Source organism: Branchiostoma belcheri, unplaced genomic scaffold (assembly GCF_001625305.1).
Source record: "Branchiostoma belcheri isolate BF01 breed outbred unplaced genomic scaffold, Haploidv18h27 scaffold18, whole genome shotgun sequence".
NCBI classification, from domain to species: Eukaryota; Metazoa; Chordata; class Leptocardii; order Amphioxiformes; family Branchiostomatidae; genus Branchiostoma; species Branchiostoma belcheri.
The window spans coordinates 2,145,000-2,163,081 of NW_017803268.1; the positions used below are offsets into that span (position 1 = coordinate 2,145,000).

At 41.3% G+C, this 18,082-nt stretch overlaps 1 protein-coding gene across 12 annotated transcripts in view; it reads right to left on the bottom strand.

The window, feature by feature from the left end:
* Positions 1–18,082, bottom strand: part of LOC109467408 (neuron navigator 2-like) — a 198,234-nt gene that overhangs the window by 42,820 nt on the left and 137,332 nt on the right. For all 12 annotated transcript variants that reach the window (XM_019765359.1, XM_019765353.1, XM_019765355.1 and 9 more), the window contains 3 exons: positions 13,839–15,817; positions 13,476–13,528; positions 4,047–4,070 (listed from right to left, as the gene is read on the bottom strand). In XM_019765359.1, the coding sequence (XP_019620918.1) occupies positions 4,047–4,070; positions 13,476–13,528; positions 13,839–15,817 (2,056 nt within the window). The remainder of the gene's footprint in view (positions 1–4,046; positions 4,071–13,475; positions 13,529–13,838; positions 15,818–18,082) is intronic.

An 18,082-nucleotide genomic window follows, 5' to 3' on the forward strand; every position in this document is an offset into this window, starting at 1 on the left:
TACTTTCACACAACAGCTAGTTTTTGAATTGTTCCATTTCAACAATGATGGCTACCTGCACTTTTTGGTTTATCATTGTGTATCCTACCCATCTATCAACCAGTCCACATCTACAGTCATTTCTACCTTTGGAGTTTTTCTGCCCCTCCCCCTGCCAGGGCTGACTCAGTGACTGACTTTAGGTAAACTGCAAGGTCATTGAAGGTCAACAGGGCTTTGTCCGTGCTCTTCTGTGCCTGCTAATCATTCGACTCGCTCCCAGAGGTTACAATGAGAGGTTTGGACAAAAGATTTGCCGACAGATCTGTTACGAAGTGCTCTGTGTATACAGTTTTGAAAAGACGCTTGGCAATGGCTGTTCCAGACACAGAGATGCCCCAAAAGAAAAGTTGGGAGGAGGGTGGGGGGTTGTAAAAAAAAGAAGCCACTGCCCTTCAGTTTGTCCCAGAATAAGCACAGTATCATCAAATGTGGGTGATGAAGGGATTATCTTGAACATCTTAATAAGGATAGAGGGGCAATTTTATGTATCTCTGACATTTAATCTGATTAGTATGTAGATATTTAAATTGCGTTTCTTTTTTAAAGCACTTTGAGCTGTCCCAGAGAGAAACAGAGGTCACAGATGGGCACAGAGGTCACGCTGGAATTCTCTTGACAGAGAATTTTATATCAAATAAATATGCAGAAATTCTTTCTTTGTTTGAAGATTTGACATCAGTCAGGGTAAAAAGAGATGGATGGATTGTGTTTATATAGTCATGCTCCCAAATTATTTTTGGAACATTTGTACAAAAGACTGTCATACCATTGTTTATGTATGTATGAGAGTAGATCACTTGTAGCCTGGTTACCAAACCTATTGTAGCTCACGAGTCCTACATCCTCTCCACAAATACTTGAAGTAGAGAAAATGTACAGGACTCGGGAGCTATAATAGGTTCGTAACTAGGCTAGACCACTTCCAATAGCACAAAGCTCCACACATGCAAACCTCACCAACTTATGATCTCATCTCTCACACAAAACAGCCCTTCACTCCCCTGCCCTTTCTTCCACTTGCCAAGCTGTTACAGTAATTCACCAAGAACTCCCATTCACTCATGGGATCGCTCAAAGCCCCCACTTGTATCCTAGCTTTAGGGCAGAATTTGGCAGTGGCATAGCTCGCATGACTCTGTGACATTGAGGCCAGGCACAACTCTTTGTGCCTCTAAAGCCAGCTTGATTCAATATTTGTCAAAGGTAGCATTAGAGGACGGAAAGCTGGCAAAGTTTAGATACAGATAATGGTGAAAGGTGGTGAAAAGACACAATGGACGGTAATCCTGGCAAGATCTCGGTAGTTTTGCACGTGTATCGTTTCTGAGCTTGGTCACAGGTGGCAAAGACTTCAAATCGCTTTCCCACGAAAATTTGAGCTGTCAAAAATTATGAAAGGAGCACCTGGCAAAGTACTCGTACCTGATAACAGGAAATGAGCTTTTCCGTCTGTTATTTCTACAGAGTAACAAGTGATTTTTTCTGGTCATGAACACCTGTTGCTTCAGTACTAGGAAGATTATGAGCTAAAAATGAATTTGAAGTCCTAGCTTAAAATTGAACTGAAGCTCTAAAAGCTGCAACCATTTCCATTTTGAGGATCTCGAGAATGGTATGCAGAGAAAACAAAAATAGTTCTCAATTCTATATGGGAGGAAGTTCCAGATTTATTTTGGATCAAACTAAAAAAAGCTCATTAACAGGAGGCCCCTCTCTCCAATGATTTAGGAATGGATTACCGAGTCCAAAGGTTCCATGCTAGGGCAGCCTTAAAAGTGTTGGAAAGATCTAATCCCTCAAATCCTCCTATCAGGTGCTAATCCACGTAAATGGGCCTGATGCTCATTTGCATAATCTGCATAATCCGATTTCAAGCCTGACAACCATATGTGCTCAAGAGGAGCACAGTTATTAGTCAATAGACATGACAAAAAGAGTGGAACGACCTTCACAAAAAACTGAAGGTCAAGGCATAGCTGTAAATCTTAAGTTTGCTCTTCAGGGCCTAAGATCTTGTCAGAGATGTCAAGTCAGATTTCAGTGATCGAAATACTTTTTTTCAGTATTCTGCAATGTTACAGAATGTCAAAATTTTGTCAGAAATACATTTGAGCAAGGAGGCAATCTTTGTCCGACTGAAGTTGTCTACCATTACTAGAGAGTTCAGCAGACACTTTCCCTCCACCATCCATCATTTTTAACCCTCATAATTACACTGACCTGTCAGACCAATTGCCAAGCTCCATCCATCAACAATTTGAACTAGTTTTTAACCCACACTCCACAGGATATTGAATTTTTAACTCACTTTGTGTGCAAGAAAAATGTATCACGCATTTGACATTGACCTCTTCCATCTGTAACTAGTTAAACACTCCAAAAAAATTTCAGCACTGTTTCATAACTCAAAAACTCTCTATTTAGAAAAAGTTAAAAACGAAATGTCTATATTTGTAGAAAATTAGTCTCTACCAGACTAACTACGCTGGCTATATATTCTCAGAACATTTGCCAGGCCCAGGGGAGTTTGGCTGGCCTGACTCCCTTGGCCAATTTTACTCTCTTTTTTTGCCGAATTCTACGAGCCATATTCCCGTCGAAAGACCTGGTGGAGGCTACTAGAAAATAAATTCTGGTTCAAATGAACCCTGGACAGAACAGGTGTGATAATACACCCCAAGGGTACTGAATTTTTCATCTTGCATGGTGGTCCCCAGAACTCAACCATGACCGTGATAACCAACACTGACGTTTTGCGTGACACCATCTGGGCATTTCTCATGCCTCAGCGACTTTCTAAAGTTCTTTTACAACACAATAAATCCACCTCCAGATTGAAAGTACTCATCATTGTGCTTTTACCTGGCTAATATCATTTTGTTTGTAAATTATTCATTTAGAAGCATGGGGTACAACCCCCAAAGCTGTTCCTAGGTCTGAAGGTCATGTTCAAACATGTGTTTTCTTGACATTACCACATAAAATTGCCCTCTAACAGCCCTGTGTAATTCCATGGTATAATAATGCTCACTACTGTTCATTTCTTTAGAAGTAAAATGCCAGTACATGTACTTTACTACTGGCAAAGTGTAACATCCAAAATGGATAGAAACTAAAAGTTTCTTCGACTGTAAAAAAGCTAAACGGCTCAGCAATGCCAGCATCCCACAAAGTCTATCTTTAGAGGGGCAATCATTGAATCAAACTTTTTCACCTCCATTATGGAACTGACATCTTTCATCTACAGAGTTTTTTATGCTCTTCCGTTTCCATAGGGGATCCTGTCACTTGTTCAAATATAATATGGCAATACATTAACCTTTGAACAATCATCTATGGGCCTAGGATGTTCTTTTCCTATCATTCCTTTATCTTTGTTGTATCTGTGACTTCACTGGGTTTCTCATTTCATAATTGGGGTCTACAAGAAGTATAGCAAAACCCTTTTTTCAACATTTCCTTCTAAAACAAGTTGACATCCTTCACGAATGCCATTAACCCCTTTGTCACCCTAATGCTCCTAAGAAGGTCCTTAGACAAAACCTGTTGCTGGAATCCATTACTTCTGTGAAAGGCCTTCAGATGGAGTTTTGTACTTTTCCAGGAGACATGTCTTGACACTAATTACAGAAGGCACATTTGTCTAGCCGCTGCCAAAAATCATTTTTCCTTTCAAACAACCTGCACAAAGGGGATTCTTTTATGTAGGGCTTTCCAATAGGACATTCTGACTTGTAGAGAACTACTATTTTCTTTCTCATGTTTCTTTTCTATATGTTTAATCAGTACATGGTCCAGTGGGTTTGCAGGATTTTGCTGCCTGGATATTTGCATTACTTTCTGCCGAGTACAAACAGTGGATGAAAGAAAGCCAAATGGTTATCCCATTTCTTCTCTTACAAGCACTTGGTAGCCGGCTGATAGAAAGCCATTTATTCCAGCCCAGTGCAGAACTCACAGTTTGTAAAGACTCAGACAATACAGACGACCGTGGCTATACATACCTCCTGCTCTTTCTTGTCCTCCGGCTGTAGAAAACAGAAAAAAGGCAAGAAAATTAGCGAAAAGTCTCTCTATAGAAGGCCAGGTGCAGGTAGTGACATTTGACCCAGTTTAGAGACTGTTGGTCAAGAGAGAAACATATAATTTCCTCACAGTGTGCCCAGTAATCTGGGCATTTTTTTTGTGAAAGGTGGAATTTTTTTGGATATTGTAATTTCTTGTGGCACCAGACAGATGCCAGGTTAACAATTGAATAGAAATAGGTCAGTCTACAGTCCTGGATAGCATCTGCATCCAGCTCTATTACAAAGTAGGACTTTTTGTGATAATCATTTTAAAAGCAAGCCTTTGAAAAGAACCTAAAATATTACTTTGTAAAATTTGTTCACAATTATGTAGTAGCAAATAACAATGGAATGAATAGTCAAAAGTGTTTTTGACTGAAATACATGATACTTTACAGAAAGAAATGCAACTGACAATGACTGAATAAATGCAAACATTCTAATAATAGACATCAATTCTTAAAAGAACAAAATGAACAACAATGCAACACATACAAAGCAATATATACATGCATAACACAGTCCACAATTTTCCATGCAAAGCAACAAATATCCATAAACCAAAGTGAAAAATTTGTCACCTCAAGATCAAACTCAGGCTGCATAGATAAAAAGAAAGAACAAAGAGACAAAAGCAACAGTTTGTAAACAGCAGATTAGTAAGAAAAATGAGGACAATAACAACTTCAGGAATTTGCACCTTTTCACACCCTATTGTTAAGTGTGACACAATAGGATTAGAGTGAATGTAGCAGCAGATTGTGCACAAGATGGTTGGGATAATTAGCCCAGGGTGGGGGAGATTAACTGCTGATTAACCGGCACCAATTAGCCACAGTCTGGAGGAAAGATAGCTTCCAATTCACACACCAAAATTACAACAGACACAAACCAAGTGATAGATGTCTAATCATGTCTTGGATGAAAAGATATTTCTTATAGATTTTTAACATGGAGCATTCTACTTACATTAGTACAATATCATTTGCAAGAAAGATAACTAAAATATATTGTGAAGGAGGATTTTCTAATAATTCTACATACTAGTACCACAGATACACCAATGACACCTAATTTTGATACACCAGTAACACCTTTGTGATACACCAGTAACACCTTTTTGATATGAAAGCTCAAAGAAGTCCCTACCCTTTGAACACCCTACCATATTCATAGCCTTCCAATAAACACAAAGGTTTGATGCGAAAATCACAAGAAACATAAAATGGAAAATTTTCACCCAAACCAGATGGTAAAATCCAAATACCATGTTGACGGAGCTGTCAGCAGTTCCTGGTGCATTGAGCCACAGTAACCACTGGCTAAATGTAAGCTTGTTTGAACACAACAAAACAAGAACAACAGGACTTCTTGAGTGGAAAAATAAAGCCTTGTTGCCGCTGTCTTCGAGGGCTCTTTGTGTAGCCGTGCTGCCTCACTGGAGCCGAATCACAAATAATGGAGCAAATGGAAAAGACGGGGAGACAATGACACTGCGCGGAGAAGTGTCTGAGTTTTTATCTCAATAACATCTGGTCAAAAGATGCACAGACTTTGTTATAACAAGTGTTGGGAGCTGGATAGACAATTTCATGGCTAACTAGCCCTGAAGTAAACTCTGCCAGCAGAAATTCTGACTCCACCCATATAGAAGAAGCCAACCAAACTGTAAATAAATAGAGGGTAGCACCATGTGACCAAATCTGGAAATGATAAAGAGAGGGAATTCCTAGCCCGAGCTGGCATGCAAGGATGGCCCATCACTCACGGATTTAACATACAATCACAGAAATACCTTGACACAGAAAACAAACATGCTCTATCATAGGCAACTTTGGGTCTACAACACACAACAGATGGTTGCATGATAATGAGTGAACCTTTACCTCAGACAGGGAAATCCCTACCCCGACCACGTGCATGATTTTGCCTCACAAAATCTCTGGCAAAATTTCTCCTTGCTCTCTCTCTCTCTCCTTGTGGCACCCCTGACTTGGCAGTGCAGTGTCACCCCCTTGCCAAACTAATGCACCACAGGTTGTGATAGATGGTGGGGATAGAGCAAGGTTTTAATCCGCATGACAACAGCTCCAAGCTGATTGGTCAACACTTCAAAAACCTCTCCTCCCACTTTGGAATGGAACATTCTACTTTCATCCTAGGGGGACACATGACTTTTTTTACGTTCCTGATACTGAGTGATGGAACATTTTTTGCTTAGTAATAAACATTATCATACCTTTTCATATGATCTTCAAGTATCAAATTTTGTGTGGTGACGTCACCATTTGTAAAAACGAACATAATTGACAAGCATGATGCTGGCATCCTGCACATCCCTATCATACATATGCATGCCCTTGTCCTCAGGAGAATGCCCCTTTATCAGGGCTCAGATTACCTGATCCCTCAACACCTTTACCTGGTAACATCCCTCACACAATACACCTGTCTGCGGTGCTTGCACGTGGGACCAGACTCCATTGTACCTCACTGACACCCAATCCCCCCAGAACATAAGGGAATGGGCTGGGCCCTTTTTTTATGTGTCTGTGGTAATTTTTCTTACAAAGAGGGGGCTTTGAGAATTTTTTTGTCCCATGTGGTGCTTACAAGAGCCTACTCCGAGGTCAAACAAGCAATTTGATTATATGGTACAGTATCATATGACAATATCAATTTATAAAGCCTATTCATTTTCAAACAAAATTTTGGAAAGGCGACCTTGATACAGTTAAGGTCACTCAAGGACATGTGTCATGTCGGACGATTAACGCTAATTTCTGGCTAAAAAGTACAGAAAGACGTATTTACACTCAAGGTTAAGGAAAAGGATGTTCTTAATCTTTTTATCTCAGAGGGGGATGATCTAATTATAGGAAAGGCCGGGTATATACCTTGTAGAGTATTACGGGCTTATCGAATGCAACATTCAAATCCTGCCAATCCTTCCCTTTTTCAATGCTTTGTGAGAATTTGGGCTTATTATGTGCTCACGGATATCCTGTCTTTTATTGAACAAAGGATCTTGTATTTCAAACTGAAATACTGTTCCATTGTTGAGACAAACGTGCATTTCGCTTTGTTCTCTGTGCACCTGTGTCAGTCATAGTTGTCCAACAACAGAATACCATGAACTATTTTAAAACATTGTAAAAACCAAAAGGGGCGAGCAGGTCACAACCGGGAATCGAACCCGAGTTGTCCGCTTGGCGGTCACCAACGCTAACCACTACACTAAAAGGTCGCACGACTGTTTAGCATGGTCAGTTAGCACTGTTACACTACTCCCCCTTTTCTTTCAAGATTCGTCCTCGAATCTTCCGAGTCCGAGTCCCTGGAGCTGCCACACTTATCCTCAGTGCCAGTACTCACAGGGCCCACATCGGGCGCCACTGTAAAAACCGAAAGGGGCGAGCAGGTCACAACTGGGAATCGAACCCGAGTTGTCCGCTTGGCGGTCACCAACGCTAACCACTACACTAAAAGGTCGCACGGCTGTTTAGCATGGTCAGTTAGCACTGTTACAACATTACTGTGTAATTTAGTAGAGTGATTGTTTAGTACATTGTATAGTGCTTCGGCTAACAACGAAAAGAGACAATTGAGAATCATGTTGTCTCAGTTTGCAGCGATGATGGTAACAATTTGGCAGACAATTCTTAAAATTGCACAACAATTTTTCCAGCTTTCAGTAGATCACAAAACGACACTGTTACATTACGCACACACTCTGGTTTATCATCGGTTCAGTCCCACGATCATTTTCTGAACCCCGCCTCAACAACACATTACCCAATCTCTGAAAAAAATCTAACTCTAATTCATTTTGACAGGAACAATTACTGTGTAGTAGGAAGGCTGATGAACACCTTGTACCCAGATGTCACTTCCCTACAGCCCTATCACACCTGGGAAACCCTTATGACTTCCTGACTGTAACAGATATGAGCTGATAGGAAGTCCTACAGGAATAGCTGAATGTCTACCTGCTGTTCATCCCTTATCTGCTTTTATCAGCTCATCCTGAACTAGTTTTAGCCTGCCTTTTATTGAGGAACATCTTATAACCTGTCTGCTTACTTTGATTTTGACCTTTTTGCCGATGGGAGAATAACAAAAAAGAGACTGTGGGAAACTGACAATAATAAGAACCTAGTTCAACATATCCACAAGTTGCAGTGTGACTTTTTCATTTTGCAAGCTGAACACTTGTTGCAAAAATCCTATGACAGAAAAGCCAAACTTGTATTCTTTTACACTTTAATTTTAGGCTAGAAAATTACCATAAGATCCACTTTTAAATTTTGTTTGCATCAATTTTTCCATCCTTGTCTATGTGTGTACCAGTAGTAGTAGTATGAAAACTTTGCTGAACACGAACAATGTACGGAAATCACAGAAATTCAGCCTCAGGCTGTTTGTAAACAAGTCTTTTGTGTCAGGTGGAAGAGATGGATTAATCACTGATGACCATAATGACATGTAATGACCTGCAGTCTGGACCTACACTGTACCCCCATAAGTGAAATTTCTACTCTCGGACTCCAAGCAGAGGTTGTGGGGGAATGATCGTTAGCTTTTTATATACGGCCATTGTTGTTTTTTGTCGCTACCTTCTCTGGCTAATGGATACTGCTTGGCCAATTAGATACTGTCTTTTTGCCACCGAGAGGGATCTGCTTGGAGATTAGAAATTTCACCTACTAAGTATCAGGACCCCTCCTTTATATGGCAAACACCATAATGCACTGTTACACCTGTAGCTCTGACCAGTATTTGATGGTGGCAGATCAAAACATACCACTGGACAGTAATCCCCAACAACTCCACCTTTTTGATGGTTTTCTTTTCAAGTAAAGCCTTGAAACCACAGTTTGTGGGAGGCACTTGTTTGTCAAAGGTAACTAGATCTGGTAGGTATGAAGGTACCACAACACTCACATCAAATAAACAGAAACCTCACTGGTGTCTTTGCTAAGTCTCTGTCATTTTGATATAATATTCCCGGTTCACAGGTTACACAAGACTTGTAAAACATAAAGGAAAAGAAAGAAATGGGAATGGATGGATTCCGATGGAATGGCAAGGATGCGAAGAGGAAAAGAAATGGAGGATAAGTGGCAGGCAGCAAAAAATACAAGTAAAGAGAACAGCAAGTGGTTGTACCAGAAGAAAAAGGTATCTGTGAAAGGAGATACCAAGAAAATGAGCAGAGAGACACTGGAATGATGTGGGAAGAACCCATCACTCAAGCTTCAATCAGCCAACCATGATGGGCTAAATATACTGGCAGATACCTCTTGACAGTCTATCCAAGAACCCACCAGACATAACAAAGAGTTGACACAACAAGTGGGGACACATTCCAGGGACTTCCTATTTTGACCGGGGTCCTGACAGACAAGCCCCACACTGTTTGTGCTAACTGCTCCTGGGGACAGTTTGATTGACAGGAGCAGCAGGTGAGATGTTCTGCCCAGTCACAGATAACCGTCCATGACAACATGGCAGAGATGCTATCAGTGGTGGGGGAGGGGGGTTGTGGGGGTGGGGGTTGGCACACAAATAAATTTCTGTCATTTGGATCTCACTGGGTGTCAGAACCTCAGATGAAATGCCAAATCTGAATGTCCAATGATTATCTAATCTTGGAGACATAAGTTGTCATTGACTGTCATAAGTTGGCAGGTGGTATTTTGAAGACAAAGTTTTGTAAATTCAAAATCCCGAAACTTGTATATTAGTAGAATATGAAGTTTTGAATAAAAAATTATGCTGCTGTATCAATGAACTTTGCAGAAATACCAAAATATTCATTTGTCCTTATTATTTATGAACATCACCACCATAGAAATTATGGTCAAGCAAACTCAGCACAAACGGACAAGACTGTTGCATATAAAGGAACATTTCAAGTCCCACTTCTTGTTTTACTCTGTGTCCAAAAGCACAGTGGAAGCGTCTAACCAAAAAGACATTTGGCTGACCCAGTACAAACCACCTTGTTTTGGGAAATATTGCACAAATAAACACACCCACTGAAGGAAAACTTACCCTATATTGAACTTTGCTGAATGTAATAAGGGAAGTGAGAGAGTGAATAAAGGAAGGGGAAAGAAAAACTTTGTTGAAAGGCCACCTTGGTTGAACGCTGACTTGTGTTTATTGCTTTGTTGAAATACAAAACCAAGCTACTATTTTGGAAAAAACTCTGGGGTCTGTTTTAAGCTACTTGGTCTAAAAAAAACATACAATCACCAAAAACCACTTCTTCAATAAAGTTACTTTTCTCAAAAGCAGTCAAATTAACTAAAAAATTTTAAGGAAAAAAGTCTGTTTCATGTGTCATTGATATTGTATAGAAAGGTGACTTTGTATATTGTCTAAGTGTACTTGAACAGTCACCATGCATGAATGTAGCCACTACAAGAAAATAAACAAGACTTCAACTGGCAGACTTAAGGAATACTTCTGTCTTCTACTGTCTAGAGAAGACAGGCATTTTTCCCTAGCGACCACTTCACTTTCTGTGGTGAAAGAAAACGGCACATAGTTTGAATAGTTGGTGGTATAGAAAGGCGACTACAGAGATATGTCATGCCAGCAGCAGATTTGCACAATAAGCTCTTTGTAAATTCCACAAACCTTCCGTACAAAGTGACTACACTTTTCGGCCAAAAGTTTAGGCTTTTGTTCTATTGAAAACCTTCTTGCAGGGTTTTTAGACCTATAGAGCTGAGGGTAGTTTATAAAAGAAGCTGTATATTTTATGTTACCTCTCAATATTACATGTCAACAAAATCGTATCCAACATTCATTCTTGCAAAACATTTCTTTCATAGATTTACAAATCACCTACTTTAGCTCCTTAGTCTTTCATATTTGCAGAGATAATGTTATGCTTTTAGTGGAATTTTCTTTAAAAATTTCTATTCAACTTGTTATAATTTTGATACTCAGCAGATTCAAATGTTCTTTGAATCCCCAAATCTTTCAGGAGAAGAAAAGCAACTGCTATCTCCAAAAAATGTCCGGTATCAAAATTGTAAGACGTGTAAGTTTAAGAAACAAGAGGTCTCAGAGGCAAAATCTTATCATAGTTCCTACACTATCAACCTGGACAAGACCTGATCCAGATTTAGCCTCTGCTTCTCATTTAAATCTGCCCTCTGAAAACTTTCATCAACTGACAGTATCTCATCTTATCATACAGTTTGGGAGCCAGGGCGAAACTGGATACACTTGACAAAGTGGGGGTGTAGACATGCCAGCTATTAGATCTATTTAAAACAGTGTTCTACAGGTGTCAGTGTCAAGGTTAATGATAAGATAGTGGGAGGGGGAGGGGGGAACACCACAGCTCCTAACCAGAGGTTATTATGATATCAAAGCTGAGGAAACCTCAATTTTTCAACCTGTCAAACTTCTAACAGTTATAAACAACTGCTTTTCTGCATCACTGCACATGTCAGGTTTCATTTGCTTTGTGATTATCCACAACCAAATGTTGCTTCTGCAGTTACTTCAACCTTGTTTGAATTATAACACTGGAAAAGCAGCAGTAGCAACACTCAAAGATATATTAGGACTCTGCAGCAAGAGATTGAACAGACAATCTTTGAAAACAGTACCAAACTCCTCTAGGCTAATCCTATACCCTCCGGAAAAGCTGAACATTCTTGGAGTTTTCATGTAATCCCTTGTTAATCTTTGCTTGCAGTCAGCAATTAACGGGGCAACTTATTTTTTTTTCAAAAGTTAAAGACTATTAGGAAATCACGAGATATTTTGTATGTGTGCTATGGGAAAATGGGAGATAAGGCTTGGAAAACACACTCACATGATGTCAATCTGACTAAGTATAGAGAGGTAGTGGTCCAGGCATTTAATTGGTTATATGTTATGCAAACACTACCCAAAGTATGATACTGTTTTACTCAGTTTGTGTAAAAAAAAATAGTAGTTTGTATCACCACTAGGACTTGGCCTATGATGCTTCAACAATGAAGAAATGATGCTGTAATGAATAGGACAAACTTGATAAAACAAAATTTTGTTACTTTTTTGGATGGGATCTACCTCATCAACTCAACATTCAGAGGGTTTTAGAGTGAGGAGGACTGTTTTCCCTCTGTCAGTGACTCAGTAGATTTCAACAGACAAGACAGGAAAATATATCAGGAAACTCTAGACCTCTGACAGTTCAAACCACTAGATTATTGGCTCCATTTGGACAGCTGTTCTTCTCTTGTCCTCAGAGTGTAAAAAGCGATCCTGAAAGTTTTCAACAGGTGGAAGGGAGAGAGGAGAGCCTTGTTACCGCACTCTTGATAGGATCAGGGGTCAAGGGTTCAAGTCCCATGTAAAATCAGATAATCCTGGGGGTGTGGTAAAGAGATGTGTCTGGGGCTCAACATTCTTACTGATTAAAAGGGTGCTACGTGCAAAAATCCGTTTCTTCCCTACCTCACATGACTGAACAAGAAAATAAAAACCAGTTAGATTTAAACCTTTAAAATGTTGAGTGATTACTCATTTACTATTGACAAGGTGTACTGTAAAGTGTAATAATAAGTCTGTACTCAAAAGTACACAAGAGTACAAAAGAAATCAGGAGAAAGAGAACACAATAGAACTACTAGAATAGGAAGTTCAATGCCTGCACTCAAAGGTTGGAGTCAAGACTGCAGTGGTTTAAAGATCAAGGTTATATTGGCAGGTGGAGACTGACTTCTGGTATTTCAGATCAAAGTTAGCATCCTGGGGGAGAGAACAACTGGCAAAACTTCAGTACTTTGGCCAGGAGTAAACAAGGGAAAAGCAGACAGTGAAAAATACAGGAATGCTGCCTGGAACAGAGGAGCAGCTAGGACAAGTTTTATCTAACAAGATGATTGTTGAAAGTGGTTAAACTATAAGGAGGATAAAATTCAGTTTGTGGACATTGCAGATAGATGGGAAAAGATGAAGACAGAGTTTTCAATACCATTTCTCCATCACTATGAGTCTGAAGACCTCATCTAGCACTGGCTTCTACAAGAATGGTCACATGGTGCTACACAAGGTAAGTAAAAACCCTTGCCCATTTCGCGAGTATATTCATACAGTTTTCCATCAAATAACAACTGAAAAGGGATACCTGGCCCCGAGAAGGAAGTACAATATGTTTCCTTTTCAATACAAATTCAGGACTTTTCCTCTCCTTTAAAAGTTTTACAAGTGTGGTTAATGAACATGACATGACTTGCACATAGGTTAAGACATTGCAGTACTTAGTAGAGATAGGTTAGATAGAATAAAGTTGAGTTTTTGTCAAAAATGAAGCATGAGTTACGATACATCAGAGAAATGATCAGGCCTTACCGTGGAGTAGATGGACGATGAACTTGAAACCAAGGACAGGTTGGATCCATGCACTGGGGATTGAAGAAGGACAACAAAGTTAGCACTTTATTGCTGGGATTGCTGCAATTCAGGCAACTTCCAGTAGAGGCCCCCATTGAACACACTTTTATAAACTGCACCTGTACATGAACAAATGCTAGTTCATGTACATCCCAGTCCTACATGTATGATGTATGAGTACAGTACAGTAGGTGATCAATATATTTCATCTGATAGTTTTTTCAGTATAACAAGGATTTCACTTGATTCCAAATCAACTGAGCAGTTACAGAGAAATGAAGGTTAGTAAATCTTTTAGTTTTAAAAGCAAATGACACTTACTTTCATCTGCGTCACTGTTCTTCCTCCGCCTCCTTTCGTCCAATGAAATGCAGCTTTGCCCGTCTCTGAGCCTTCCTGGTGGGCCGACCCCAGGGTAGGGGCCGGCGTATCCCGGACTGGAGACGGTACTCAGCCTGCTCATGCTCATAGAAGACGGTGAACTTGTCATCGTAGCAGGATCCACCGCTGTTAGGGGATAGGTAAATCGTGAAGATCCCGCGCTAGCTGTCGACATGGGGGAAGTCGGTGTTTCCGCCACATACGGCTCGCTTGTTTCAGGCACAACGTTGCTATAAGAGTTTGACCGAAGCCACGCAGAGGTCTCCTCGTTCAAGAACCTCTGGTGGGGGTTCGTGACGTAACACTGTTCTGAGACGGTAGAGCGGAGGCTGTTGGACCTTCCTAGTGGGATTCCTCCTTGGCTGACGTTCAGTCCGTCCCGTGAGAAGCGATGAATCCCGCGTGAATGCGAGCTCGCGCTTGTTGTAGAATCGATCGACTCGTGGCTGCCGCCGTGAGACATGCTTCCCATGGAACCAACCTTACCGCCGCCATATTGGGCCCACGGGCTGGACGCACTGGAATGTTGAGAGGTGACGCTGGACGAGGAACGGTAATGGTCGTTGCGGAATCCCGGCACACCGGGGATGTACGTTGCCGTGCACATCCCCTCGGTGTCGTTGGCACTTGACGAAGGGGCGTTCGGCTCCTTCTGTTGCTTCTCCTGCTGTACGGGAGAGTCCCTCTTGGCCTTGGCCTGGCTTTCGAAGGTAGCATGTGGGTTGGAAATGATTGTAGTATTCTTCATGTTCTGTGCTGTTGTTACCGGCTGCTGCTTGGAGGTGGATCCCCGAATCCCGAATATTCTCTTCAGGGTTGGCGACGAGATGTCGGGGTGCTTCGACTTTGCTTTGTCCTTGACTTCTGAATCAGACATGGCTGCTCTTGGCTCCACCGGTGGTGCGGTGTCTGTTTTCTCCGACGCGCTGCTTGGATGGTCGGTTTTCTGTGCTGTGCTCCCACCAGGCTGAGCAATCGAATTCACCCTGGAGTCGGTACTGGCTGTACTGCTGCCACTCAGGCGGTTCATGCTGCGCGTGGACCCAGCTGGTCCAGCAGAGCGGCCGGGACGCGGTATCCCCGCCCGCAGGTGCATAGAAGGCTTTGCTGCATCGTCCTGAGGGGTGCCTGCTTCGCTGCCTTGCTTTGGGACCATGGTTGCCCTGCCTGTTGTTTTCCCTGGAGTGCTTCTCATACTGTTGGTAGATCCCGCTGCTTGCCGACGGAACCCGAAGCTCGACGTCCCGGCAGCTTTGGCAGCTGCTGCTTTACTCTCCTGCGCTTTCTGCGCTGCGATCTGACTGGGGGTTGGGTCAGAAGACTTCTTCACCGATCTTTGAGTCTTCGGAGAGTTCTTTCCTCGGTCGTCCTGACGGGTAAGTCTGCCGCGCTGAGACTTAGGTGAGCTAGCACTGCTGCTCGCATTGCTTTTAACACTAGGGGTTGGGCTCTGTGTGTCGCTGCGTGCATCCTTCCTCCACGGAGACCTCCCAGCCAGGCTACCGCTCACGCTGGCCGAGTTCTTGATGGCGGCTGAGTTTTCGCTCTTCCGTGTCGAGTCCGTCATGTCGGATTTCCCCCTCTGCCATTTGCTGCCCTCCTTCACAGCGCCAGTCGTTCCAGCAGGTTTCGAGCTCAGGCTTTTCTGCGACTCTCTTTCCGATGGAGAATACTTCCTCCAGATGTTACTGTTACTCCCGCCTTTAGCGATGGACTTTTCTGAATCAGGCTCCTTTTGCTTCTTTTTCTTCCCGTCGACAGTGTCCTTAGGAGCTTGCCCGGCGGGAAAGTCGTAGGTGGGACCGTTACCAACCTTCTTGGCGCTGATGGGGGTCTCGGCCATGGAGCTGATGTCATCCGTGCTGATCTCGCCGATCGTGTCGCTGATGCCACTGCTGATGGAACTACTGTCATCCATGCTGGAAAACAAAAACAAAACAAGAAAACATGAATTTCTAGCAATGTTCAGATTTCTTGTAACAAAGCAACAACTAGTTTGCTCAAAGTATTGAAAATCACATGAATGCTACTTATTCTATACAAAAGTCTTGTAGTTATAGCTTGATCAGATTGTAGATTTAACATTATGTACATGTAGATACTGGCCAAGTGATACTGAGTGTGATACAACTAAATTTGAAACAACCCTAAGCACAGAAGACTATGTAACTTTGGACAATAACGTTGAAGTTGGATTGAACTTTTCATTAGACATAACATTACACTGGAATAATTGCCACCATAGAATATGGTTGCAACTACACATCTGACATGATATATTATCATTTTTATCGAAGTTCCTCTTACACCTATAACCTACATGTATATCCATAACCAGTGACTGTCGATACAGTGACTTGTATCAGACCATGTATCACTAATAATAGGACACATATTTTCACCAGTCAATATGCAGGGATAACAAATGTTCTAAAGGATGGGCCAACCCATCACAAAAATTAACACTCAATAACATTGAGTAGGTGAAAATGACATTCAGTATAAAACTGCTACACATCACATCAAGTTGTCACTATTGTAATCGTTCTGACCACAACTCAAGGTTATACAGTACACTGTACCATTAACTTGGGAACTCTAAAATCTGTACACTAGTATTTTATTCTTATAATGCATGATATTAAGTACAAATGTATGAAACATGGTTAGAAGGCACTAAAAATTGGACTGACAAAGAAAATATTAACTTCTTGTATGACAACTCTGCTGCATTTAAGTACTATATTATACTACATTGTACATGGCACATCCTTGTAAAACAAAGTAACAAGTAGGTCAACCTCTATTGAAATACTCAAGGAGCTATGGAAAACTTCAGGAGTTTATTGGAACTGCTTTTCATTTACGTTTAATCTAGCGATGTGCCAATCAGGTCATGGAGGTGATGTCCAATCACCAAAGTAACCAAACTGCCTGCCATAGAATCAATTACGGGGCGGCGGACATTACAAGCACAGTAAATGTGATTATAGGGGAGGTCAGAGGGGAGGGCCATAAATGTTGTAGTGGGGTAGATGATGTAGGTCTCAATGCACTGAACAACACTACACCACAGTTTCTCCAAATAAAATTTTCACAACTTACTTTTACAAGACTAACTAATATCAGCTTTTACTGTAGGCTAAAGTCTACTGAGTAAGATTTGTCGATGTTATATATACTTATACATACATGTAAGTAGTATATACAATTTGGCACCAAAGTCTTTGAATTCAATGTAGAATCATTTTCAAAGCAACAACTTTGAAGTAAGGATAAGAGATGCTTTCCAAAGGCAACTGGACCAAGGAGGTTAAGAAATCCTTAACAAGACCAAGAAAATAGAAAAAATTGGGAAATTTTTGAAAAAATATGACAATCTAGATCCAAAATTGACTTGATGTATCTATCACATCTATCTAACATTTCTGTACTGTATGAGCCTTGACTGTACAAGATTATACAACCAGCTTTAAAGGACAAGTTCAACAAACAACTGAAACACATCAGCATCAACTTCTCCTTTCAGACCAACAGGAAACAGTCAGTCCAGCAGCCTTACCTGACGTCTGATTTGGGAGTGAAGAAGGACTCCACCGATTGTGAGACCCCCTCCAGCAGTCCCTTCACCCGGCACAACTCCTGTCCCCAACTGATAAATCTCTCCATCTTCTGCGGGATTACTGAACGCCGCACGTAAAACTAGCGGAGATGTTCCGACCTATCACTCTGAGACACCACAAATCGACCGAAACGAGAGCGACGCCGTCTCTTTACCGGGGCACCAGGTGACGGTAGGGAACTTCTAAGCGGCCCTAAATAAATTTTCCAATAATTGGACCACATCACATTACCGATGGATTACTGTTTGGCGTCCGGAAGCCGTCAAAGGCTCAATAAAACGTCTGAAGCACTGATAAACACTGGAGGTACCACAGGGGCAGTTAGCTGCAATGGGCTGGACAAAATTGCTAAATTTACTTCAATAATTGGTACTCTGGTGTAAGATAGCTTTGCAAAGGAGAAGTGACATTAACTGTCCAAATCGGAAAGCCAATAATCCATGTGTTTTAACATTTTCAAGTTAACATTATCTAGTAGCAGCTAACAGAACCTATTTTTCACTCATGTTTTTCTTCAAAGTACAAATACTTGTGCTACCCTCAGGGTCTGAATGTGTCAGG